We start from the raw sequence: 12,382 nt of genomic DNA, 5'->3' as shown, positions 1-12,382 counted from the left end.
GGGACCCTCCCCAAAGGACTCAGGCTCCTTCAGATCTCTGTGTGACCTTGGAGGTTGGAAAGGGGCTCCAAAGGGTGACTGAGACTGAATTTCCCGCCATCTTGTCAGGTAGGGTGGGCTCCTTGATGATTACATTTGATTTTCCAGAATTAAAGAAAGCAGGGAGTTACTCCTTATCACTCATGGAGTGAAGTAAAATTCATGCTCCCTACACTTTCATTCACACACATGCACACATGGAAATACACAGACTGGTATACACACACATAGCACATAAGCCTACAGGCAGTTACAAATCACAGAGCCATGCAGAAAGATACACGCTCACATGCATACGAATGGCACACTTGCACAGACACACAATTACCCAAACCACACAAAGACACACACACTCAGAGGTCACACATATCAAACACATACAGAGTTGACACAAAGACACAAAAATATCTCTCAGATACACAGGCATACATGTTAATTACATACAAGGACCCAGGCACAAAGAGATGTTTACAAACACACACACACACACACACACACACACACACACACACATTCACAACCACAAGGAACACACAAAGACCCACAGACACATAAACTAAAATAGAAGGGCATACCCCAAATGCACACAGACGTACACAGATCACCCATAGATGTCCCTATACAAAAATTCAAGCAAAACCTACAGACGACAGGCCCAGCAGGTGTTACTGGAACCATCCTCATTCCCTGGCCTAAGGAAAAGCTGGGCCAGGGGTCCCCGTTTGGGGGGCACCTAGTCACTCTTGGGGATGTCGTTTCTACTTATACCCAGCTTCTGAGAGCCAGCCCCTCTGAGCCCACCTTCCCTGCCCACCCCAAGCTTGGCCGCATGCCCCCACCCGCCAGCTGAGCCCGTACCGTGCTGAAGTTGGGGGTGAGACTGAGCGGGGTGGCGCCATTGAAGTGGAAGGCGAGCAAGTGCTTGAAGTCCAGCGGGGGCTGCAGAGGCCTGGCAGGCAGGGGCAGGGAGGCCAGCAGGGGGCTGGGGGCGCTGGAGGCCGGGCCTGCTGCAGGAGGAAGAAGGGCAGGGTCTGAAATGGGGAGCCACGGGGCTCACATCTACCTCCACAGCCAGAAAAAGAGGCTGATGGGCTTCTCGGGTGTGGAGCCGGGGCAGAAACTCCTGTCTCCCTCTTCACAAAGTAGCACTGGCTAAACCCAGGGCAATTACCGCCCATTTCTGTGCCTCTCCTCTCCACAACCGGTGGAGCAGAAGCCCACAGTTTGTGGTTCCCAGTCCAGGAGGATGCCCCTCCCATCCCCTATAGAGGTAGCAGAAGTACCCCAATGAATCCCAGGCCAGAGGAGTCCTGACACACACACAGCACCATGGAGACTGCGAGATGCACTGGGTTTCCAGTTTATTGCAAGTTAAACCCAAACCCCTCTCACTAATGCCCACACAGTCACAGCAAGGCTGACAGAGGGGATGGGAAACCCATTGGAATCTGAAGGGATGTGTCCTCCTCCCCCTCCACCCCCCCCCCCAGCTCTGGTGAGGCCCCAACTCCTTCTCCCAGGAGGCAAAAAGCCCTCCAGCTCCTGGGTGTGGCCCGAGGCTGGTCCTCAGAGTTGGCCCTTCCAGCCCTGTGGTTTTACAGTCTTTGGTCTTAAAGGTCTGAGGCAAGGGCGGGGGAAGGCTCAGAACTTTGGGGAGCAACCAGACTTTGAGGAAGAAAAACATTAGAAATAAATGCAGTCCGTTGAAACTTTTCTGGACTCTGTCATTGCAAAGCCGGAAGAAGTCCTTTTCGATTTTTTGTGTGTTAACGATATGCAAGATAGGATAGATTTATTTTACATTTGTAGATGTGTATATCTATATACACAGCCACATACAGGCAGCCTACCGGTGGGTGGGGGAGGTAGGGCACCACCCCCACCTCCCTTGAACTGGTAGCTTGTGCACAGAGAGGGTGCTGTGCTGTGTCGACACCAAGGAAGTCATCTGCCGTCTAGTCCTATCTGAAGAGAAGAGATGCTGCCAGGTGGGGAGCTAACAGCCAAGGACCCATTCCTCTTTCCCTCAATCCCTCAGACCCAGTCTTCCTTTCTCCCTCCAACCAAGACTCCTCAGCTTTTCTATGGCCCAAACCTGGGCTGGGTCCAGAGGGAAAATGGTGAGCTACTCCTCCCCAAACTCTGGCAAGGGCAGGAGTGATACTGAGGGTGTCCCCAAACCCAGCACCTCCGTGGGCTTGCCCAGGACCCCCTCCACACAGCCCTTCCTCCACAGCCCACGGGGCTGGGTTAGTACTCAGCGTGGAGCGGAGGAAGCACGGGGCAGGTGGTTGGAAGGCCACAGTTAGGGGGTCAGCTTGGGTGCAGCACGGTCACCTAGAGTCTGTCTTGGCCCCTAGAGTGCTCAGGGCCCCAGGCTGTCTGGGCGGAGGGAAGGGGGCCGCCCTCACGTGAGCTGTGACCCCAGGAGCCCCTCCGCCCACCCACTCTCCAAGAACTCCACGGCGAGTGCAAAGTCAAACTCGTGCAGCGGAGGCCCATCCACGGCGATCTTCACCGCCGGGCCGCCCCGGCCTTCCCCTGCCCCGCTCTGCCCCCACCACCGCAGCTCCCGGCTGCGGCCCACCTTGTCCAGGAGGCCGGCGCCCGCGGGCAGCGCCAAGGCCAGGGCGGCAAGGGCGGCGAAGTCCGGGAAGAGCTCGTGCAGCTCTGAGCGCGCGCAGGCCAGCTTGGCGCACAAGGCCCGCGGGCCCAGCCGCCCGAGGCTGCACACCACGCGCTTGAAGAGCGCGAAGTCGCCCAGCGCCCTCTGGCGCACCACGGCGGGGGCGAAGGCGCGCAGCAGCACCCGCAGTGCCCCCTCGCCGTGCGCGCCCAGCTCCTCGGGTGCCTGCGGGTAGCCGCGCGAGTCGAAGATCGCCGCGAAGGCGGCCACGGCGTCCAGCGAGGGCCCGGGGTAGGAGTCCCGCAGCCCCCGCCGCATGGAGTCTAGGAAGGCCCCCCGCAGCCGCTGCAAGCCCCGCACCGCAGCCTCGGAGTAGCCGACCAGCTCCACGCCGCGGTAGGTGCAGCGCCCACCGCCCAAGTCAGAGCTGGAGGACGCCAGCTCCTGCAGGAAGCCCTGGAGGCGCGCCCCACCCGAGCTGCGCAGGGCTTGGAGGGAGGCTGCGGCTGCCATCACCAGGGGTTGCAACAAGGCCAAGTCCGGCTCTTCAGGCTGCAGGACAAGGGTGAGCTTCTGCATGGATGGCAGAGTGTCCAGCAGCAGGTGGGTGAAGGCCACGAAGGTGAACTGGCGTAGGGCGAGGGCCAGTGCCCTGGCTGTAGGGGAGGCTGGAGCAGAGGCCTCCAGTGTGGGCACCAGGCAAGGCCAAGCCTCAGCCACTGCTTCCACGATAGGCAGCAAGGAGGCCCAGGGCACTGGCCGCGGTCCTGCCAAGTCAATAGCTGCAAGGTCCAGTGCTGCCCGCAGCTCAGGGACCATGTGAGAACTGGGGCCACCGTGGAGGCGGAATAGGGCATCCAGCACACTTTCATATTCGCTTAGGTAGGCAGGGGGCTCGGGATCTGTCCGGCCAGGGAGGCAGTGTAGTTCGGTGAGCAGCGGGCAGGCGGCCCGGAGTTGTGGGCCCACACGCCCAAGGCGGTCACTGGGGAGGCTCGAGCTGAGCCAGGCCAGCTTGGGTGCAGACACGCCGAAGGCCTGCAGGATGTCCAGGAGTTGACCAGCGGTGGCCTCACCCTCCTGTAGCTCCACACTGCCCAGGAAGGTGGTAGCAGGCTGGCCATCACAGGGGGACACCGAAGTGGCAAACAAGGCCAGACTGTGGGACTCAGGCCAGTCCCTGGTCTCATCCAACACCAGCCCCACATATGGGGATGCCTTCAGGCGCTGGCAGGCCTCTGTGTGCAAGACACTGGCAATGGCCACCTGGGACAGCCAGGGAGAGAAAGGAAGGGACAGAGTTAGGCTCCTCCTGCAAAGGGGAGGCAGCAGTACTGGGGAAAGAAAGGGCACAGACCTTGGGGGCAGACAGACCAATCCTAGCTTTGCATCTTACTGGCTGTGTGATCTTGGGCAAGTTATTTCACCTCTCTGAGCCTCAGTTTCCTCAGTTCTGAAATCAGGCCACTGCCTGCCTCTAAGCTCTTAAAAGGTTGTTATCAATTGGGGCGCCTGAGTGGCTCAGTCAGTTAGGCGTCCGACTTTGGCTCAGGCCATGATCTCCTGGTTTGCCAGTTCGAACCCCGCGTCAGGTTCTGTGCTAATAGCTCAGGCCTGGAGCCTGCTCCAGATTCTGTGTCTCCCACTCTCTCCGCTCCTCCCCTGCTCATGCTCTCTCTCTCCCTCGAAAATGAATAATTAAAAAAAAAAGGGTTGTTGGCAATTACAAATGTCGCTGTGCTTGTAAGTGTAAAAATGCTTTAGGAACCATAAAGATTCTATAGCATTTTATGTGTGCTTTTATGGCATTGCCCTAGTCCGCCTTATTCCTGGGAGTCTCCCTCTACTCTGCTGCTCAGGGATTAACTGATAGACATGTTCCCTCCCAGTTACATAGAACCCCAACTGTGTGCTCCGTTTGTCTGTCTGTCATCGATCACTCTGTAGGAAGAGATCAAACTCTCCCACCCTCACCCCAGCCCCTAGGACTCACACAACTGGTACCTAGGACAGAGCTGCAATTTGCATGCCCCGTGGGGCCACATGGGCGGTACTGGGCTTGAAGTGGGCCAGGGATACACCAAAGGGAATGGAGAAGCCCCGGGTCTGCTCTTCATGCCCTGAGAGCATAGGGACCTAGCTTTTCAGAAGTCACAAATCCACATTTTTATGTGTAATCTCTCACTTTTTCTTTTTTTTTTTTTAACTTGGAAATTAACTTAGGTTTTCCAAAAGCACTGTGAAAATCAACAAAATGTATCTGTGGGCCGATCGAGGCTCCAGGCTTGCAACCTCTGGCCTAGACAGCGAGGGAAAACCTCTGTGCCCCTGAGGACAGGGCCTGGTCTGGCCTCTTCCAAGCTGTGCCCCCAGCAGCTGGCCCAGGGCCTGGCACATGATATGCCTCAGTGAAAGGTTCTGCTGGGTGAAGGTATGAATGAAGCGTTCTGGCTGTTGCCCGGGGGCCTGGCATGCTGGCGCTGTGCCCAGACAGCTCCATGTCCTCCCTCCTCGAGCCCTCCCCCACACCTCTGGCTGCCACCCACCTGCATGTCCCTCACCCTCCTGGGGCTGTAGTAATCGCCATGCTCCGTGCCCAGCAGCGCCTGGCACAGGTTGAACCTCTGCAGCTCAAGCAGGGCAGAGCAGCGGTCATCGGGCACGTCCTCCTTGGCCATGCAGTACACCGTGGTCAGCACCGCCACTTTGGCCGGGTCCACCTCCACCTTGACGCCCCTGGAGGTGGGGGTGGTGACCAGGTCTGGGTAGGCCCCTCCTCCCTCAGCTGGGCCCTCAAAAGTGGGCTGGCCCCGGTTGACAGCCAGAGCCTGGCGGTGGGCCCCCGAGGTCACGTGGCGCAGCAGGGCGTGGCGCTGGAAGTTGTCGGTGCCCACGGTGAAGGCGTTCTCGGCTTTGCCGTGCTTGTTCCGCACCAGGGCCTGGCGGCACTCGAGACAAAACATCAGCTTCCGCTCGTAGTCGAAGTCCAGCCAGGGGAACTCCTCTTTCCAGTGCTCATTAAAGTAACGCTTGCATTTTTTGTTGGAGTTGGAGGCCTCTCCGGCTGGTTTCTTCCCCGGGGGTACCATTCCTGCTCAAGGGGCAGGGCACCCCCGACCCCACCCAAATGCTCTGGTCCCCCAGGCTCCCCCCACACACGGCAGCACCTCCCTTGACGATGGAAATTGTGGGGGGAGGAGGGGAGCAGCGCGCCAGGCTAATGGGGACCATCCATCTAACTTAGCTGGGAACGGTTATTCCCGCTCTGCTGGTGGGAGACTGGAGATGAAAGAGACAAGGGAGAGGCGTTAGGGGGTCCGCGGTGGGTTCATGCTGCCCACAGAGCACTCCCCAGCTGACGGGTGGACTGCACCTAATGGGGAAGGGCTATTGGGAATGGGTGGGGTCATGCAAAGGGCCATAGAATGTTATGCAAAGTGGGGGAGGTTTGGGGGTCCCCAGCCCACTCTGAGTGTCTCCCTCCATCCAGGACAAGGCACTAACTTTGACTGCCGGAACATGTCAGAACTCAGCTCTGAAAAGATTGGCATCATCTATGCAACCACATTTTATAGGTGAGGGCACTGAGTCCAGGTGACAGCAGTTCTCAGAGCCCATGAATAATTCGTGACTGAGCCAGGACTCAAACTCAGACCTTGACTCCTCACTCAAGAGGATGGCCAGTCTCTCCAGTCCACCATCGCTTATTTCATCAGAATGAAGTTAGCACAAAGCTGAGCTCCCGGAGTCACAGCACCAAGGAATGTCCTTTGTTTTCACTGGACCTCCCTTCCCTGAACGTTCACATGGGCGCACTCACACTTACACACACTCCCTGATAGTGGGGTTCTGGGAAGGGAAGCCCAGAAGTGGGGGCCCGACCCCAGACCAGAGGAGCTAGCTGCTTGCCTGTATCTCGCTCATGCTTCCACCGCCCCAGGCACGATGACAGGTGAGCCGTTCAGGACCAGAAGGCCACGTCCAGCCAGCGGCCCAAACCAGCCAACTTCCTAACTGTCCTTCGACCCTGTCCCCACCTCTCCATGCCTACTAATAACAACAGCAGTAACTACCATTTGTCAAATGTGAACTTCATCGGGCCTTGTGCTAAGGACTTTACAGTGACTCCATGAGAAAGCCAAGATTCCTCTTTCAAGTACTCTGAGGGTGGTATCAGCCTCATTTTGAAGAGGAGGAAACCGAGGCTGGGGACTTCAGGTGATTTGCCCAGGGTTCCACGAGCAGTAAGTTAGAGTAAGGCTGAGGCAGAGTTAGAATCTAAGCCCTCCTTATAAAAACAGGGAGGGGGACAAAACAGAAGAGACTCATAAATATGGAGAACAAACTGAGGGTTACTGGAGGGGTGGTGGGAGGGGGGATGGGCTAAATGGGTCAGGGGCACTAAGGAGTCTACTCCTGAAATCGCTGTTGCACTAGATGCTAATTTGGATGTACATTTAAAAAAATAAAAAATTAAAAAAAATAATAAAGTAACTCTAAAAACAAACAAGCAAACAAAAAGAATCTAAGTCCTCCTGACCCCAAAGGCCATGCTGAGACTCTGGTGTCACCTGGATGATACATCTGCCTCCACCTCTGCAGGCATGCCCCCAGATTCATCCCTTGCCCAGCAGCCAGAGGGCGAGCTCAGACACAGATCCCTCTCTCGCTTCCACCTCTTCAGTGGCGTCCTAAATGGTTGCCTGAGTCTACACACCTCACCATGAGCCAGCGGGGCCCTCCCCAGCCTCCCTCCGCTCCCGTCTGCTCGGCCAGCAGCTCCAAAGGCTTACCATTCCCCCCACACACCCAGCTGTTACTTTGCTCCTGCCTCCATCCTCTGTGCCTGGAGTTTCCTATCCCTCCCCATTCCCTGGCTAATCTCCATTCATTCCTGGAGAGCAGTTCTGCATCCCCTCTGCCACCCTGCCCTCCCCTGCCCCCAGCCCCCAGCCGGGGCTGGTGCCTATCCTGTAGCTTCCCATAATTCTCTGCGCATGGGTCTTGGTGATACAATATGGTAAACTCAGGGACTCTCTGTGTATCTCTGCACTTGGTTCCCAGAAGGCTAAGATCACATTTGTTCAGTTTGGGATTCCTAAGTCCCTGGGCATGCACGGCTGGGCATCCAGATGCCTTTCAGCACAAGTTTGTTGTTTAAAAGACTAAAAGGATTTACTTGGGCCCTATGAAAGAACCTCATGTGTCTGAGGCTATGGGTTAGATGATTCTGGGCTCCAAGAAAGCGGTGACTGTCTTGTCCTCCAGATATACCCAGCACCCTGCAATGGAACCTAGCATTTAATGGGTAAGTACAAGGGCAGATGAGCAGAATCCCAGGGGTAGCCTGTTCAGTGCAAGGGAAGGTGCTCTCTGTTGCTACGTGTGGTGAAATTCATCAGTTCTCTCCCCCTAGACTGCTCACCCTACCCTCCTTGAAACATGCTTTTCTCTTGGCTTCCAAGACTCTACGTCCCCTGGGTTTCCTTTCCCCTATCGGCACTCCTCCACTCCTGATGACGCTTCCTCCTCCTCTTCCTAACCTAAAACCATCCAAAAAGTTCAGAACCACCCTTGCCAGTCACCCTGAAATAAACAAGCCTAGCCTGAGCCATTCCTCTGGGCGCCATACCTCTCCATCAAACCACGTTCCTGGCTCGTCTAGATGGAATTGTCGATCTGTCCCTACAAATATGCTCCTCTCCCAGTCAGCCCAGCTCAGGAAATACCTGCTCTCCTACCCGGGTGCTGTGGCCAGAAACCTGCCCCTCCAGCCCCTGCTCTTTTCCACATCCTGGACCCAGTCTATCCACAGGTGCTGTCACTTCCACCTCCACAATCAGCTTCTCACTTGTCTCTTCTCTCCGCTGCCACCAGCCTCATCCAGGGCACCTGCATCTCCTGCCTGGACTACAGCAGTCACTTCCTGATGGCACTCTGGGTTTCCACCTACTCTTAACCCTCTCTGAGCCACCTGGACCTATAGCAGCTGGAGGGGGCTTTTTAAAACATACTGCCTAAAACCCCTCTATGACCTCTTGCTCTCTGAGGCCAATGCCAGGATCCCTTTCGAGGTCTGCCAAATGTCCAGGCATTGCTGACCTCTCTGGTGGCCACTTGTGCCTCTCTTCCCTTCCAGCTACATCCCTCAGTTCCTCCAGAGTGCCAGGTTCCCATCCCCAGGGCCTTTGCGCATGCTGTACCTTCTTCCAGAATGTTTCTATCCTCCCTTGTCAATACTTTGCCTGTTTCACTTCCTCTCTGGTCTTAGTTTAGTTGTCGCCTCTTCCCAGGAGACTTCTCTATCCCTTCCCAGGAGGTCCCCTTCTTTTCTGTTGCTGTTTCCTGTTTGTTTCCTCTACTGTACTCCCCACAGTTTACAAATCTGCTCATTTTCTCTGCATTTCTGTTGCTTGGCATCCTCCCCCCACCCCCACCCTCTGTCTCCCTCTCTCTCAAGAAAGCAGGCTTCCTGAGGGCAGGAAACATAACCAACTTGTTCACATCTGGACCCCAGAGAAGGGAGCACTGCCTGGCACCCAGCAGGTGCTCCACAAAATTTCGGGAGTGAATGAGTAAGGAAGCACCAGCTTTCGGGCAGAGAGAACAATGGAGTGAAGCCTTGGGTACCTCTTGGGTGGCTAAAACAGCTGCCTTTGACCTCTCTTCCTCCTAAGATCCCATGATTCTGTGTGACCCTATCCAGCCTACCACCCAAGGGATCTTAGAATGGGGAAGAGGTGCAAGTCCAAGGTGGTACCCTTCCAAAGTTTGTCAAGTCCCTTCCATATACCTAGAAACTGGCTATCCTGTCCCATTCTGCAGAGGGCTAAAGTTACTAGGGGACCTGGGATGTTTTTGATAAAGGAACAAAAGATTGGTAGGGAGGAAGCATGGGAAGATGGATTCCGAAACTGCTCTGTCAGATATGGTAGCAATAGTCACATGTGGCTGTTCATCAGAATTAAACATTTTAGAATTCAATTCCTCACTCTCACTAGCCACATTTCAAGTTCTCAATAGCCACACGTGGCTACTGGCTATCGTATTAAATGGCCCAGACAGAGAACATTTACTTCATCCCAGAAAGTTCTACTGGACAGTGCTGCTCCAGAGCAACCCAGCCAAAGCATTGGCATTCCCCTCCCTACCTCAACCTGAAGGAACCAGGCTGGATGGGGTGGAGTGTAAATCAAATGTGACTATATGACCAAAGCTGACCAGGGGTGTGCACCTGTCAGACCCAGGTCCCTCACACCTCTCTCTCCACGCCCTGGCCACCTGGACCTGAGCTGGCACAACTTGTGGGGCCCCTGGGGTGACTATGTGTTGTTCTGTAGTCCCCATTCCACCCTGACAGGTCAGCCTCAAACACGGTGCTTACCTGGCCCCAGGATGGCAGTCCCCAGCCTCCTCCCTAGTCCCCTCTGGGCCCCTTCCCTTCGGGAGCCCCTAGGAAGGTCCACGCTCAAGGCGGAGGACAGGCGAGGTAGGGGCTCTCTGCTCGCCCTGGGCCGGACACGGAGGGCTGGGGAACTTCCTCTGGGGGGCGCGTGGTGGGGGAGTTCCCCTCCCCCCCCCCCCCCCGCCTACCCCCCCCCCCGCCCCCGCTGCCCCGCCCGCAGGGCCCCCACCCGTCTCCCGCCCCCTGCCGCGAAGCTCCTGGAGGGGGCGCCCCGCCCGGCCCGGCCACCGTGCCCGCCGCACACACTCACGGAGACTCGGGAGCCACCATCTTGAGCGGTGGACGCTCTGGCCGCGGTCTCCTTGGGCTCCACTGAGCGACAGCAGCCACTAGCGGTAACCGGGGCGAAGAGGCGCCAGCAGCCGGCGAGGGCCGGGGTGGCGGGCCGGGTGGCGGCGCCCCGGGGCTCACCTGCCCCGGCTGTCGCCCAGCGCACGCTCGACCTCCTCCGCTGCGGGCGCTGCAGCCGGAGCGACGGAGGCGAGACCTCAGGAAAGGTGTCCCGCCAGCGGGAGGGACAGAGTCATTCATTCATCACGTGCACCGGTCAGTTCTTAGAGGAGCTCACAGGCGAGAGCCAAACAGGGCGCTAGGGAGGCACCAGCAAAATGCTTTGGGATCACACAGGAGCGCGTGGAAAGCCGTAGGTCTGCGGGGGAGAGTCTATTAGGTTTCACTGCAGGAAAAGTGAAGTTTCACCAGGACAGGGGCATCCCAGGCAGTGGGTGGGCCTGGCCCAAGCTGAAAGTGCAGGGCAGGTTCACGAAGTCAGGGCAGAGTGAAGGTATGGAGGGGAGGGGGCGGTGCCTGCGGCTGGAAGGCTCTGCAGTGAATACTGGGGATTTTGACCTTCAGGCCTGGTGGGGAACCTCCGGAGGTGTTGGAGCTGGGAGCTCAATCTTTAATCTAATGAGTTATTTGTAATGGGGATGCCAGAAGGGGAGGGCTGGTGGAGAGAGGAGGGGCCTCTTCCTAGAATTCTCAGACGCACAGAAGCCCCTCACCCTTATGTGGGTTCCCAGGGGAGGGGAGGAGAAGGTGGAGGAATGTGGAATTGTGGCAGACCACCCCTCCCAGACCTGCAGTCCAGAGGCCTGCACTGGAGTTCCAGAGACATTGAACTCTGAGGCCTTGGGCTGTACACTTAGTCTATGAGCCTGTTTCCTCATCTGTGAAGTGGGAATTATGGCTGGGTGAGGAGGAAAGGGCAGGACAGGAATGGGTCTGAGGAACAAAGGAACTAGGTGTGGAGGTGATTTGAAGAAGGGGTGCCAGGGCACTTGGTGATTTAGTCTCTCCCTCCAGTCAACACAGTCACCCAGAAATGCCTTCCAGCCCCTCCTCCCAACTGGGTACACTTTTCTCCCACACAAGGCCTAGGGCACACGTTGATTTGAGGTCAGGACCTCTCCGGTGGCGTCTGGGTACTCCCCCAGCACCCTTCCCACATCGCTCCTCTGTGCCACCCACCGTCTGCTGCTGACATTCACAGTGAACCCTGGCCCCCAGGGCCGCTGGGATGATGCATGAGTCATGTCACATGCACACACATGTGACCACCTGGCTGTGGGTACGCTCAAATGAAGGGAGACACTGCAGACCCCAAGCCTGCCCCAGGATAGCACCACACAGCCTGGCACCCACGATAGGGTCAGATATGTGTGTGCGAGGGGGAAGGGAGGTCGTCTGTGATGGTCTTTTGCAGCAGAACACCCTCGCTAAGCCCCTCTCCTCCCATCCCTATCCAGAGGTCCACGGCTGGGACCCACGGCTCATTGGACGGCTGCCTCAAGAGGGTGGGTTATTGCTCTGGTCAAATACAAACAAACTGAGTGGCAGAGAAGAGGCCACCCCTAGGGGTCCCCCTGAGGCCGAGGCAGGGGCACAGAGCAGGTGTCTTATGAAATAACATCACTCTGGCTGCCACCCAAGGGAGAAGGTCTGGGCAGACCACATCCTGCTGTTTTGCCATCACTTGGAAAGATACACAGAAGAGCACAGGGACTCACACCCTGAGATCCGTGGGCGCCCACAGAGATGGCAATAGGCACAAACACCACGCACACACTTACACACATCTCCTCGTGATGAGTCCATCTTGGCACACTGAGGTGTGCCCGTACAGAGGTGGCACCACACAGAGATGGCCAGATACCCATGCTGGCTGGGGGCAAAGGCGGACCCAGAGGCCACGCACAAGCATGGACGTACACAGACAGGCAAGATCAACAAAGACACACTCAGACCGCATA

The 12,382-nt window shown here is 57.0% G+C and overlaps 1 protein-coding gene across 11 annotated transcripts in view; it reads right to left on the bottom strand.

The window, feature by feature from the left end:
• Positions 1-12,382, bottom strand: part of LOC131496848 (uncharacterized protein C17orf113) — a 51,238-nt gene that overhangs the window by 8,321 nt on the left and 30,535 nt on the right. For 7 of the 11 annotated variants that reach the window (XM_058702581.1, XM_058702583.1, XM_058702582.1 and 4 more), the window contains one exon: positions 898-1,046. In XM_058702581.1, coding sequence (XP_058558564.1) covers positions 898-1,046 — 149 coding nt within the window. Of the gene's footprint in view, positions 1-897; positions 1,047-1,383; positions 3,932-5,211; positions 5,945-10,380; positions 10,780-12,382 lie in introns of those variants that run through there. The other 4 variants (XM_058702576.1, XM_058702575.1, XM_058702577.1 and 1 more) reach the window with 3 other exon arrangements.

Source organism: Neofelis nebulosa, chromosome 16 (genome assembly GCF_028018385.1).
Source record: "Neofelis nebulosa isolate mNeoNeb1 chromosome 16, mNeoNeb1.pri, whole genome shotgun sequence".
In the NCBI taxonomy this organism is placed as follows: Eukaryota; Metazoa; Chordata; class Mammalia; order Carnivora; family Felidae; genus Neofelis; species Neofelis nebulosa.
The sequence above is the reverse complement of the archived record's forward strand: the minus strand, read 5'-3'. Positions and strand labels throughout refer to the sequence as shown.